Here is a 15,152-nt window from a genome sequence, read left to right as displayed (position 1 = left end):
TCCTAATACCTTCTTTGAAAAAAAAACAAACAAAAACCTGTCCCAAAGACTGGACATATTAAAAAATACTTGCTGTTTGTTCTGTTGGGTACAAATATCAAAGATATTGAGAGGCTTTTATGATCAGACTCATTAAGAATTGCAAAAATAGGGCCTATTGTATTAGAAAACAGGGCCTATAGTGAAAATATCTTACTTTTTTATAGCGTTACAGTTCTACTTTCAAGAATGTACGTGGTTTTCATTCTACCTTTGCAGGCAGAGAAGAAATGGCACATCCATTCTGACAAATACTTGCAGGCATCTTTTGCTGTCCTTTAGACACTTAGCCACAAGGTTATCTACCTTTTGCCTTTTTGTGGTGAGTAAATATTCAAGTGCAATTATTAACCGATGCTTGCTGAAATCTGGCCGTACCAGTGATCCTTCTAGGAGAAGAAATATCACAGGACAAGCATTGCAGGGGACACAAATTACAACAGTGTATCGGCTCTAGTTATGTTCAGTGGGAAGGACAGAGACAGGGCCAACACAAGGGGTATCTGAGGGGACTACTTTCCATATTTATTCCAAACATTTAAGTTGACATCCTCCTTTTTCCAATGTTTAATTTGGTAGATGTGGAAAAGGGCTGCTTCCAGAACAGAATGGACTAAACAAATGTTAGGGTAAATGTTATAAGGAATTAATATTTTATATAAGAATATTCACATTAACATCAGAGAAGAAACACCGTGGGTTTAATTATTTGTCTTGGAAAGGACATAAAAAGACAAATAATTCCCTCTGAAACACTCTATGTCCAAAAGATATTATGAAACACTGTCTTTAAAAATATGAAACAGAAGTTTAGAACAACAATTATGTAACTTCTTAACCATGATACACAGATAGACTTATGCATTGTTAATTGCCATAGTAACTATAAACACACATTAATACTCAGACAATCAGCTGATAACAATGTATGATAACGAAATATAGTATAAGTGCTTTTAAAGATGCCTAAGCACAAAATCGGGGGGGGGGGGGGGGGCGGGGATAAGGAAATCATAAGTATTAAACAACTCAATTTTATGGATTTTTCTGCTTGGGTCTAATTTTATTTGATATTGTGATCTTTTTCACCTATTCAAAACTTCAGCTACTTCTTTAAATATGAATATGAGGAGGGATTTTTCTTTTAATCATTTTCGGGGTTTTTTTTGCCTATGATACATCTAAGTTTTGAATGTGTTACTTATTGCTGAATCAAGAACTGTTATTGTTCTACTCATCATAAGTTTTTGCACTAACGATCTTCATCACCTCTGTGGTTTAAGTGTAGCTAATCAAGATAATGATCCTACACAGTGAATGAGCTTTGCACAGTCACAATCAAGTCAACAAGAAAACTGATTAGCTAAGAGTGGTAATTTCTACTGAGTACATTTACAACTCGTACATAGACTTAATTCTTCCTATTCACTATAGAAAAGTTATGGTTTTGTACTGCAGACCGTTAAAAGAAGGAAAACTCAGCTTAAGTTTTTAATTCTTTAACTACTTGTTCACCAAGTCATTTGAAAGAAAAAAGAACAGTAGATCTCCTCCAGAAGACAAAAAAACCCCAAAACTTTAGCTTGTTGACAAGATTCTGTTTCAATTTGTTTGAGCTGGCTAGCAAACATGAAGTTTACATAATTCTTCAGTTTTGAATTCAGAATCTATTATATCACAGGAAAAAAAAGAAAAAAGCCTATAAATTTTATTACACAACTTTGTCTTCATTTAATGTAACACTACCATTGCATTAGTCATTTAGAATTTAATTTGGAGCTACTTAAGTAAAAGAAAGCATTGCAACCATGAAATGTTGGAATGCCTGGCAGAATGTGCCCCGACTATAAACGGAAGGAACTAACTATAAATAATATTAAACCTGAGTGATGTAACACTGATCATGAAAATTCGGTATACAATACAGGGTACGCTACAGATTTTTCTATATAGAGCAAATGACAAAGAATTATCTGAACAGGCACACATATACTTATTTGTATGATATAAATGGCTTTCAAATAGGCAATAATTGGTCAACAAAGGCACTAACTGAATATAGCTCTTAAAAGTAATTGAGAAGAACCACAGAAAAATATACCTAAACACACACACCAACAGATATCAACAAGCCTTTTAAAACTTGTGTTGCAGGTAATGAACACTGCTGCAAAATTATTCACAGAGGAAACACACTGGGAGCTGCGAGGTGCAGAACTGCATTCATTCGCTCAGTGAGTATGGGACATGGAGGTAACGGATCCAGTGCAGTGGAGCTAGCAGCTGGTCTTGCAACTTGCACAGACAGATGTCATGTAAGAGTAAGAACGAAACAAGAGAAGTGTCCATACTGTCTACAGCAGCACAGAAAACCATAGTCAAATTGTCTAAGCATCTCTAAAAGAAGAGTCTATTAAGACATACAGTGCGTGTAATAAAGTTGTACTCTTCAGAAGGAATTCAGTTACAAAAAATGAAGCCTCATATAAACCTCTAAAAGACATCCAAAACAGTAAAGAATAATATAATTTTCAGAGCTTTAAATGTGATACCGCAAACCTGTGCACTCCTGGGCCTTCCCAAAGTTCTGAGAAGTTCAGGAACAGCACAGATCACTAGACTAAAAGGAACAAAAAGACACCAGAAACATACATAAATAAGTGCCTATCAAAAACAAAGACAGGAAAAGACTTAAAAATGAAAACACATACTAGGAAGAGTGCAGGAAAAACATGATAATAATTTAATGGAATCATAAGTTTTGTGATTTAAGGTGTTAGGGCTGTATAGATACATATTCTCTATGGCACTGGAATGATTTTGTTCTCATAACCAAGGCTGTCAAATGACAAGCACAAAGCAAAGGTATTTCAGCACATATTCTGTGAGACAGACATGTTGTTGTTTTCCTAGCTTCATTTGCACCATTAGAAAACACTCCTTCCACAGCTGGCAAATTGATTCTGCTTGTTGCCATGCCTGTGGATCTTGCACTTCCACAAAGATCTCTGAGCAATGGCCACAACAAATGCTGCTGGCGAGCCTGCCAGCAATGCTGTCAGAAACCCAGTTCTGTGAGCCACCGAGTCTGCAGCACATACACTGTGAACGTGATCACTTACCTACACCATACAGTTCATATCTTGTTATCCAGAGGTCTAGCTCTTTTGCATTTATCATGACAGCTCATGTTTAACCATAAACCGCTAAAATTAAGAATCATTTTATAGCAGAAAATGGAAAAATATAATTCTAAATTGGTAATTGCTAAGTCAATCATTAGAACTGAAAAGCACAATAAAGTCCTCACGAAGCCATATTCGTGGCAGTGTTAACAAATATCCTAAATGTATCCACCCAAAGTGGAAGTTGTGTTCCTAACTTGGCATACTAGCAGCTGAGTTCTGTCCTTAGAAGTATGCATATCTTTAGAAATACGGGTACAGCTTTTACCATCTTCAGTGAGGACCATATCCATATTGAATGTCCAGCAGAACGTGCCCTGACTATGAAAGGAAGGAACTAATCTATCAGTCTAAATAATCTAAAACGTGGAAGTGAGGTAACAAAAGTAGTTTCTACAAGGACAAGATGTCTTTCTACACATATTTAATGACAAAATAAGTGACAAGCCTTCAGCTTGTGATTTTTCCCATAAGTCTGTATTTCCTCAGTCTGACTTTCCAGAACAGTGCCTCTCTTGCACTGCAGCACTAGGCAGTCTGAGAAGACCAACTCCTGATCACATAGTGATGCCATATGCTTTCTACAAAAATCTAAAAAAAATTAGATCCTGACTTAAAAAGAGCTGTCTTGCATTTAGGCCAAAAAAGAAATCAGACTTGATAATTGCTTCCCAGTCCTGACTAATTATCCTAGGACAGGAAGCGCAGAGTATCTTTTTTAAGATGCTCCTCACGCAGTGGTAAGAACTTTTCAGGTTGGTGACACTTATAACCAATTGTTAAAGCTGTGGGGTTTTTAATTTTTTTTTTTCTCAATATAAACAAGGTTTCTGATTGTTAGGTTCTTCAGCCACAATACAATATGAAGAAAATGCAACACACCATTGGACAAAGCATATCTGCATATATGTGTATATACATGCATATGGCTGCATTTATGTGCATATGGGTGCAAATATGTGCATATGTGACAACGCATATAAACAAAATTTGAAAGTGAGAATCTTTGGCTGTGACCCCCACAATCAGTGGGGAGACCTAAAAGTCATGTATTCAGGAAGAGGGAAGGGGTGTCTAACGTACTTGAAATTATTTTCATTTGCTTTCTGATCTCTAGGCTTGACTCTTTTCTCGCCCTGTCTTTTTCTTACTTAGGTAAAAGTTGGGAGTCTCCTGTCTATATGACATTACAGTTTTATGAATATCTACCAACACTGTAAGTTTATGGATAAACTTATGTGAGTTCAGAGTATTTTCCATTTCATTGTGAGGATTTAGTCACAAGTGCATCCTTTTCTACTTCAATACTATTTTTCAATCTGCTTGTTATGAAAAATTCCTTCAAAATACCCAAACAAAAAACTCACGTAATTATGATCAGACATAATGTCAAAATCTGTACATGTTAAAAAACAAACAAACAAAACGACCTCTCTCATAACACAAATGTTATTGTTTTAATTGACTTAAACCAAGGCTATATTGCTCCTTTGCCTGGATCTATCTCCCTTATCTGTCTTTGATCATTTACTGTTTCCCTAGTTTGGAGAAGACCAACCTGCAGGCAACCACGTTCTCCCTTAAAGGGACACTGTCAAGTATTTTCACACTGAACTTGTGCTTGTTTTTCCACTTACCCTTGCTATTTAATACGTTCTTTTAAGCAGAAATATGTATTTTTTCTACCTGCTTTGTTCCTTCTGCTCCCTTCACGGAGCAATAAGCTACTGTGAGTCTGTACTACTAAAAAATACTTACTTGTTTGTGATCAGTGTCATCACAGCTGTCAGCACAGTTCTGGGAACAGGACTTATTAGTTAACTTGTGCTCCCTCTGCTGGCTGGCTGGCTGGCTCTGCAGCAGCAGAACAAAAATACTGTGTATAGTCATGCACGAAGAGCAGCTCTCTCTTGTTTAGAAAAACTCCTGACAAGCAGTGGTGGATTTAGAAGAAGAAAAAAATCTGGAACTTGGAAGGCATTTCCCCCACCATTTTATAACAGAAAAGAAATGGTTTATACATGAACTACTTGACAGTATCCCTTTAATTTTTCATATTATATAAACCCAAAATGATGAGGCACTCATGATGGAACAGACCTACTAGATCATCCAATCCATCCTACAGTCACAGCACGATTGCGGTTTATAACATATTTCCCAGTTCATCTACCATCAAACATCTGTAAGCTTCTTTCCCTTAGGAAACTATTTTATAGCTCTGCAAGATCTGTTTATAGTATTATACAGCATAACATCATGTCACTTTACCACAGTACTGTAACATGTCACAGTAATATGATGCGATGACAAATGTAGCCCATGAAACAAATCCATTGCTGGAGTCAAGCAGAAGCACAAGGCAGTGTGGAGAACAGCTAGCAGCTCGCCATGTGGTGTGTATGTCAGCTACATGAGAAGCATCTTTGCGCCACACCCAGAAAGCAGCACCTTGCTATTCTGCTCTCTTCTTTTGACTTTTAATGAATGATATTTGTTATCTGCACATTGTAAGCACTCTTGGAACTCAGTTGTCTGTCTTCTCTCCAGAAGAAAGTAAACATTTTTATTTGAAAAGAGAAAAATAGTTGAACTAAGAGAAAACCAACATCAACAGCCCAAGCATGGCAGCTTGTACAGGACATGGTGTTGGTGGGGAAGTTTTCAAGGACATCATCCACCTGTTTAACTGTACAGGAGACTACTGTAATTTGTCTGCCAAGAATAAGGGAGCAAACTCTATTGCTGATCTGGTTGATCTGTTTCCTGAAGGTTATTGATATTTCTGAGCTCTTGATGATCTTTAACAACTACCCACTGTTGAAAGCGTAACTGTGACACTGTTACAATTATAACGCACCTTTGCGTTATATTCTCAACAGCAGCACCCCACTCTGCACACAAAAGTCTTCAGTCGGTTTGAATAAATCAGACCCAACACAATAGATGTTTAAAGCAGAAGCACCCAAGACTGCAAACTCAATATTAAGAGCCCTTCGAACTCCAAATGTGATCAGATTCGTAGGCACTTCAGCTTTGTATTTTTAAATTCTCCAGGTTCTTCTTTGCATGCCCATAATTGTCTTTGTGTTGGTAACAAAGAACAGTTCAGTAGTGATCATACACCTCAGTCCAGTTGAGACTTGGAGCAGAAGCATTTGTCTAACTCTCTTTCAGAGCACAACCTGGTCATCAAAATCAGAGTCTGATTCACACTGACTGCTTTTGTCTGATGAGTGTTTTTATGTTATTTTTTTAAAATGAAGTTGTGGCCTGGGGCAACTCCACTGCCTTTTGGGAACCATAATAAAAGTAATGCTTTCATTACTATCACATCACACCTCTTCAAAAGCATAATCTTCTATATCAACAGGCACATCCAAACATACATAAAGACAGTGTATAAACACATTGCGTAGATGTAAAGGAGAAGCTTTCTTCATTGCCACCCACTCCTACTACATCTTTTGCTTATCATTCCTAACCCAGTAACACTGAAAAAGGCTTTGACAGCATCATTTAACTGCCTTTCTTTCTTAATACCTAACTAATTTGGAAAACATTTAGTTTAACAGCAAATTCACTCCAATAAATATGGCAAAATTATTTGTGGTTTTTTTCAAAGACAAAGATACACAGGGTAGGTTAAACTGTCTTTAAGATCTCAGAAACTGTATTCACCAGATATGAGTTGTGGGTTTAAATTTTCCCAATGCTAGTTAGAAACACAATTAGCTAAGATATGCATTTGATTCCAGAAACTTCTTAACATCATCTTAACCAATAAATTCTGTTGCAAAACTACATTTGATTGTGGGATACGTCAGGATTCTAGCAAAGCTGTAACTATTTCCCAACTTTCATTCATTTCAAATCTCCTGATTGGCAAGGCCCAGTATTGAAAAAGTTTGGCTTCTGGGAGAACAAAAGATATGGGAAGCATGGTGTAAATTATTGAGCGCATTCTTTAATTTATCAGAAATATTTCTTTTGACCATCTAGAGACATACAGACTCTCCTTCTAGAAATGAATTGTGCACTGCCTCGATAAACACAGGATTGAAACAGTGGGTTCAAAATGAATTAATCTGCTCCTCCTACCTGACACCAGAGAACCGTCACTTCCAACACTTCTCATGATTAATATTGTATGAGAAATGTTAACAGCATTTCAGAGCCCTCTTCCCTCACCCGAAGATGCAGTATTAGGGGAAAATTTAATCGTGTTGTAAGCAGAGGAATTGCACCAACACTGCATTGTCCTCAGTGTCTATCTAGCAGGGGTTATTACACACATTGCAGTCTGCAAACACAAGAACGGGCTCATTGTCTGCCTAGACCCAAACAGAACAGATATCCTAAATAGTTTACAAAGTACCAAAATGAGAGCTTTATAGTAAGATACTATAATGGACAATGCTGAAATGCTATGCAGCATGTATTTCGTCACATAAATGTCTTCTGTCAGTATGGTGATGTGGTGAATTTAAGCGCCTAACTTAATATACATAAAACAAGATTTATGGGATTTTTCTACAAAAGCTTTTGGTCTTGAGGAAAAACAAAATTTGAAATGTGCTGAACTGAAATGTGTAACATGAATTTTCGTCAGAAACAAAACCACTGTTTGTAGGCAGGAAAGAGTGTGTGCCTACAAAACAGCTGTTTCTCATTTTTGCAAAAATAATGATCTTTTATGCCCAGCGCAAAATCATGAACACTCTATTTTATTCCCAAGGGGTGAATTTTCCTAAAATTTCACTGTGATATGCTACTACATGTTTTAAGACACCTTTCTCTATGTAAAATTCATGAATAATCACAAAAAGAATAGAAAATATGACTCCTAGGGGAAAACTGACATAACAACTGTTTTGAAAAATAATAAATTAGGCTCACTGTATACCCAATTGATTTTTTTTTCTTTTAAATAAATCATAGACCCTGAGTTTTGCTCTTAACAATCCACCATGCTTAATTTTTACTTCCCCCTCCCTTATAACACATTGTGATACCTACCAGGTAGAATTCCTATTCACTTGAACAAAACCACTAAAGTAGGACTGGAACTTGAAGACTGACTTAACTATTCTCAGTTAAACATGGCCTCTGCCAGAAATACAACATATTAGCAAAGTGATTACTAGAAGTTTATATTCTGGTTTTCTTGGATAAACAAAATTATTCAATTTCCAGGACTGCAAACATTTAAATGATTCCCCTACTGAAAGTCAATGTTTACACTTCCTAAAATACTACAGCAGATTAGCTTCCTGCATGCAATTTTCTCAACCTGAGATCTAGATAGCATACAAGAATATATATCACCAATTTTTCAGTAGTGCTTGTAAAAGAGTCTCATACTTCTAGAAGATTTAGCAATATTGCTTTAACTATGTGTTGTTGCTTTCTTTGACTGACAGACTCCCATTCACTCACTGTTTCTTTCTGCTTTTCTATCCCCGTTATTCTCCTTTAACTGTGAAATATCTCGATAACCACTTTTTCAAGTGACTGAAGGTAGCACTTACCTGCTGGATACCATATGTCCAGCCTTGCCTTATACGGTCCCTTGCCCACACATTGTGAGCATTCTCTGCTAGTTTATCCACCATAGCTTCTTGGGAGGGGGTCAGTTTGATAAAACTCAGATCCATGGGAGCAGGTTTATATCCACTCAACAACTGGTAGCTGTCAAAAAACACAGAACTTGCAGTTATCTTTCAGTAAGAAAAAAATAATGGAAACCACGAAGTAAAGAAGTGACATGTATGCAGTATGTCTATATAAATAATCTGTCTTTGAACATTGTCTTTTCAGAACATATTGTCTTTTGGAAGACTGAGAGAGTTGGGGTTGTGCAGCCTGGAGAAGAGAAGGCCTCGGGGGGGCCTGCAAGAAAGCTGGAGAGGGACTTTCTACAAGGGCCTGTAGTGACAGGACAAGGGGTAATGGCTTTAGACTGGATGAAGGTAGATTTAGATTAGATATAACGAAGAAATTCTTTACTGCAAGGGTGGTAAGGCACTGGCCCAGGTTGCCCAGAGAAGCTGTGGCTGCCCCCTCCCTGGCAGGGTTCAAGGCCAGGTTGGATGGGGCTTTGAGCACCCTGGTCTGGTGGAAGGTGTCCCTGCCCATGGCAGGGGGGTGAGAACTGGATGGTCTTTAAGGTCCTTTCCAACCCAAGTCATTCTGTGATTCTATGATAGACACGTGAGAGAAAAAGCAAGTCAAATGGCTTACTCAAGATCACATACGAAGTCCATCTAACAAAAGTTTGTCTTTACTTCATACCTCCATTATGCTTGAAATCACAGGACCAAATGTTTAAAATTTAAGCATGACTTCAGAACAGAGAGACAGCTTCCTCATTATTTTTAGCACCCCTAAGTACAAAGTGTTGTTTACTTTTATGAAGTTATTGTCACTGAAATAATTACAGCCATCTCCCACTGTACTTACGACCAAACCTTCCTCAATGAAGGACGTAATGCAGATGGTGATGGATGCAGCACATCAGGACTTACTACATTTACCACAAAAACCTACAACACCATGCGGCACCGCCATGGTGGTGGGCATTGCCTCCCCCACCTCAGCTGCCGAGGGGCAAGGGCGCAGGAAGAGCCAAGCAGGGGCGGGCAGACGGGGCTGCACTGGGTGTGGGTGGCGAGGCGCCGGTGGGGGGGCTGCAGGGTGGCCCCCGTGAGGGGAGGCCGGGGCCGTCCAGGGCCGGGCACAGCCGGCTCCAGCAGCCCAACCGCAGGACACAGCTGAGCCCTGCAGCCACGCTGGTGGCACCTGGGGGAAAACATTTTTTACAAAAGGACAAAGCACAGTGTGGGCAGAGAGGAGTGAGGAAAAAAAGTGTGAAAATGTGAAACGCGGCCTTGCAGAAACCGAGGCCAGCGGAGGTGGGGGGCAGAGGCCCTCCAGGTACCAGGGCTGGGGCTTCCCTGCGGCCCCAGGAGAGACCGGCCGGAGCTGGTGGACATGCCCTGAACATCCCTCAGTATTTCTCCTCAAGTACACTGACAAAACAACGTGCTATTTTGGTCATAACGAAAGGGGTCAGTAGAAAATAAACAACAACAATCTCTCACTGATATTATACATGCCAGAGTGTTTAAAGAATGGCTAGTTTAAATAACTGTCTAATTATTTTCTAAACAACTTTGGCATTTTCTTCTGTTTTCTTTATTTGGACTGACAGAGAAATCTAGAAAAAGAAACAGTATTTATCCCCATTTACATTCTAAAATATTCAAATACTTTACAAATCTTAATTAATTCTCTTCTGTGATAATCATTCTAAAACCCATTTAAACAAATTACTGATTGAAAACCATAATTGAAAACAAGCAAGTATTTAAGGGGGATTATCATCTATAAACATGAGGTTGGACCTTCCTTCAAAATTACGATGTTAAAAAAAAAGTTTACGTCTGAAAACAGCAATCCAAGAATGTCAATCCAAAATCAGCCATTCCTATAGTTACCAATACACAAATTCCTATTACAGAATTAAGCAAGCAGTTGGCAGCTGTGCTGCCATCTCCCACACGTGAGCTAACTGCCCTCACGGTTACATCTCCTCAGGTAGCTCTGAAATCACAGCTTCAGCGAGAGGAGTAAAACCAGTCAGTCATGGAAATAGTGAATCACACAGAATTAACACCTTTGCCAGGCTGGCAATTACTGCGTTCTTTCCTGTCACACTCCCCTGCACAAGCGTTGCGCTGTGCGAATAAAAGCTACGATAGCCACAGCTATTTCAAGATAAGAGCAGGGGCAAAGATCCAGGGGTCTCCAAGGGTACTCACAATTTTGTCACAGAGGATGCATATACCTAATTTCAGGATGCAAAGGAATACTCATCAAGAATAAGTATCAATGGATATGAAGGAAAATAACAAACGCATATCACGCGTACAAGTTCATGTTGGAGAATTGTCTTTAGCTGCAGACTGATGTTAACAGTTGAAATAGGCAGCTAAAATCCCAGCTCCTGCCCAGTCGCCTGCTCATCAGTATCTTACTGGTCTGATCTTGCTCAGTATCTCTGTCGGCCTTGTATTAACATCTTTTTTTTAAGAAGTAGCTAAAGTAATGTGGAATAATTTTCAAGCTGAAAATCTAACTGCTTCAACAGCACTTTACCACTACCATATTGATCTACCACTGATTTATAACAAGCATTATGGAATTTTTATTTATGCCACCACCTAAAGCTACAGAAAAAGTGGTAGATAAGTTTAAGTGGTAGATGTGTTTTCATCTTAGTCCATACTCTGCTGTCCTGGTTAAAGATTTTCAGCCATCTACCTGAGTTGTTTTACCAGAGAAAATAAAACACAGTGATTTTTTTTTTTTTAACTTTTCATTCTGGCAATCCTTTCTTTCTGTTCCCATTTCATTTAGACCTTTTTTAACCCATAAAAACATTAAATATCTACAATCTATTAAAATAAAGACTTTGAATATTTCAGGGAGGTATTTTAAAATAAAAGGTTAGTAAAGGACGCTTTACAAAAAACTTGAAGTAAAGTTATACCAGGAAAAAACTTCCTAAGAGAATTTCCATCAGCAAAAGACCTATTTGCAGTACACTTAAGGTAGTTGTTCAAAGTGGTCCAAACAAGCTCTTTTGCGCAGTGATGCTGTATTAGAAAAGGCAAATTTCTGGCACAACTGTCAGTTAAAAACATGATTTTTCCCAACTTGTAACCAGTGAGGCTGCGACACTAAAATTCTGTAGGACTGACACAAATATAAACTTGTTTTTAGCATTTTACAATCTTCATTGTTACAACAGGATGGCAGAAAAAATAAAGCAAAGGGTTAAGAAGACAGATAAGAATATGCAAAGTGAGGTTGAAAAATTTATTAGAAAGTAGAGCAAATCAGCTAATTACATTCAAGTGATATCTGTTCCTTTTGCTTTTCATAATAGCATAAAGTGTTTGTGTCAGACAGATATGAGAACTTAATAAATTATCATGGGATAATTGACAAAAGTGTTGGGATAACGCATTTGTATCATCTACAGGAAGAGAAGTAACTACCAAACACAAGTAGTGGCATTTCTTCTCCAATCCAAAATTTAGCTTTTCACACACTACCTCCTGTAACTTTTTGGTTTGGTTTTGGGTTTTTTGTTATGGTTAAGTCTAGTCTAACAGTGAAAGAGCAATCCTTCCTCTCTTCAGGACTCTATCCCACAAAAATGTGCACAACTATCTAATCATGAAATTTTTGCTCCATTTTTGCTCAACAATTATCTGATGCTATAGAGAGCATAGCCACAGGTTTTTTTCTTTCCTTTTTACTCATTTTTTCTATCCATTGTATGTGAGGTATCAAAATTCTGATTTGGTATGGTAGGACCTCAGGTTTCTAACGTTATTACTGTTAATGACATTAAAAAGATTCAGCATTATCACTCTAAATTAGGAAGTCTAATTTCTTCAGACCTGAGATTTAGCTGCAGTTTTTCAAACGCATCAAATCTAATTCACTTGAACAATCTTGCAAATACATATATATTTCTGCCCAGGAAATTCAGAACAAAAATACAGAAGGCCCTAGATATCTCTTATTTTCTGTCTTCTATACAGTTACTTTGGGATACCAAAACTGAAGAACAGTTTTGGGGAATTTAAACTGATCCCTTGCTTTTATTGTCATTCATTCTTGTGAAGTAACCACATCAGGGATTCTGAAACCATGATATCAATGGTATGTAAATCAGTGCAGTATGGTATATATCAAAGACTTGAGGGTCCAGGTTCTTATAGCTACCTAGTAGTAATGTATTACCAAGAAACCTGCACAAACTTTGCTAGAATGGGGCATGTACTTTTAGCTCACAAAAGGAAAAAGGAAGGTACACCTTAGTTAAACATGGGCTTGGGGTTATTAGACTGGCCTTAGGGACACAGCATATGGAATATGAAGGTATGAGTCAGTGAAAGGCTACTGTGAATAATGGAGATATGCAATACCAGAGGAACATCTGTCTCCACACAGAGCACATCCCTGCAAACAGCTACAAGTTGCTACTGGTGGTACTAGCACTTACCATTGCTCTTAGTCATAACAAAGGAAACTAAACTACTAATTTAAATTCAGGAATCATAGAATGCTTTGGGTTGGAAGGGACCTTTAAAGGCTGTCTAGCCCAACCCCCCTGCAGCGAGCAGGGACATCTTCACCTGGGTCAGGCTGCTCAGAGCCCCGTCCAACCTGACCTTGAATGTTTCCAGGGATGGAGCATCGGCCACCTCGCTCCGCAACCCATTCCAGTGTTTCACCACCCTCACTGTAAAAAATTTCTTTCTTAGATTCAGTCTAAATCTACCCTCCCTTAGTTTAAAACCATTCCTCCTTGTCCTGTCACAACAGGCCTTGCTAAAAAACCTGTCCCCATCTTTCCTACAGGCCCCCTTTTAGTACTGAAAGGCTGCAATAAGGTCTTCTCTGGAGCCTTCTCTTCTCCAGGCTGAACCGTCCCAACTCTCTCGGCCTTTCCTCCCAGCAGAGGGGTTCCTGCCCTCTGATCGTTTTTGTGGCCTTCTCTGGACCGGCTCCAACAATTCCACATCCTTCTTGTGCTGAGGACTCCAGAGCTGGACACAGAATAACAGAATACACGGAAGTTCTGATTTTATGCAGATTATAATCCTCCTTTATCTCACTGAATTTGATACCAGTCTAGACAAAATTACAAATCATGGGCTCAAATGTATGTTGGGCTGTTGGGCTCTCATATGCTTATCACCAATTACTTTCAACTGTGTCTGAGTTGCCAAATTCTTCATTCCCAAACTGGGGAACACATTGGTGCTAAGAAGCCAGGGCACTGTGGCTGGGCCATGAGAGCTAGTTTCAGAGTTGCAGTAGTGGGAGGCCACTGTATCATACCAGCCTGAGACCAGTTCTACCAATGCTTTTGCCAATCAACCACTCAGGAAAAAGTCTGGCACCTGTACCAGTTCTCTCCAAGTCACCAGATGGCTCTTCTAGGACTTTCAAAAAGGTTACCTTTAAACATTTGCAGCATAGCAAAATATATCAACAAGTTTGCTGTAAAAATTCTTTATCAAGTTTCTGCAGTGCACTCCATATATAAAAGAACTACTTAACAACAAATGCCAGATGCTTCCATGAATCACGGAAAACCTAAGCTTTGTCTACACATCAGATCACAAACATCTAAAAGAAAAGGTGTGAATGAAGCTGTGTGTAAATTTCTGAAAATTCATATGCATGTATGCATAGTCAATTACCAATAAAACTAGCTATATAAATATCAAATTCATAAAATACAGTTTGTTTAACTCACATTGCCTAACAAAAAGATGCATTTGAATTTCAACTTACTTCTTTGGAAGTTTCATTTTTTTCACTTTTTCTTCAGCATGTTCATCAGCAATTCCAACATGGCAGTCTAATGCCAGCAGGGTTCTAGGACACAGAAATCAGAGAAAAATTACTGCCAGTGTTTCTATATTCAGAGCTGCCGCTGCGTATATAAATGGCACTATACAACAAATGAGATCTACGGGAGTGACAACAATATAATATTAAAAGATCAACACCAGCCTCTTTTTTACACACTGTAAGCTTTCTGACAGTGTTAAGAAGATGCCACAAGATGTTCCTAAAAATTTTGGTAAAAATATGAGTGGGTTATCTCAAAATGGAACTATCATACAGTCTCTTTCATCTGTACGAGGCATCAGTTGAAAGATTCCCTGCCTTTGAAATATATATTTCTGCTTTATGTACTTATTCATACTGCTTATGTACGCATTCATACTGCTTTATAGCAAAATCTTTTTATGTTATGTTATTTACTTCAAAGCTGATGAAAGGAGAAAAGGCAGGAAATGTCACTTGTTATCCTTAGAATGTGTCTTCTTTACG

The 15,152-nt window shown here is 38.3% G+C and overlaps 1 protein-coding gene across 9 annotated transcripts in view; it reads right to left on the bottom strand.

The window, feature by feature from the left end:
* RYR2 (ryanodine receptor 2) overlaps positions 1–15,152 on the bottom strand; it is a 449,014-nt gene that overhangs the window by 169,740 nt on the left and 264,122 nt on the right. For all 9 annotated transcript variants that reach the window (XM_075412466.1, XM_075412469.1, XM_075412474.1 and 6 more), the window contains 2 exons: positions 14,607–14,690; positions 8,756–8,915 (listed from right to left, as the gene is read on the bottom strand). In XM_075412466.1, coding sequence (XP_075268581.1) covers positions 8,756–8,915; positions 14,607–14,690 — 244 coding nt within the window. The remainder of the gene's footprint in view (positions 1–8,755; positions 8,916–14,606; positions 14,691–15,152) is intronic.

Source organism: Opisthocomus hoazin, chromosome 2, assembly GCF_030867145.1.
Source record: "Opisthocomus hoazin isolate bOpiHoa1 chromosome 2, bOpiHoa1.hap1, whole genome shotgun sequence".
Taxonomy (NCBI): Eukaryota; Metazoa; Chordata; class Aves; order Opisthocomiformes; family Opisthocomidae; genus Opisthocomus; species Opisthocomus hoazin.
This window is presented reverse-complemented; position numbering and strand designations above follow the sequence as displayed.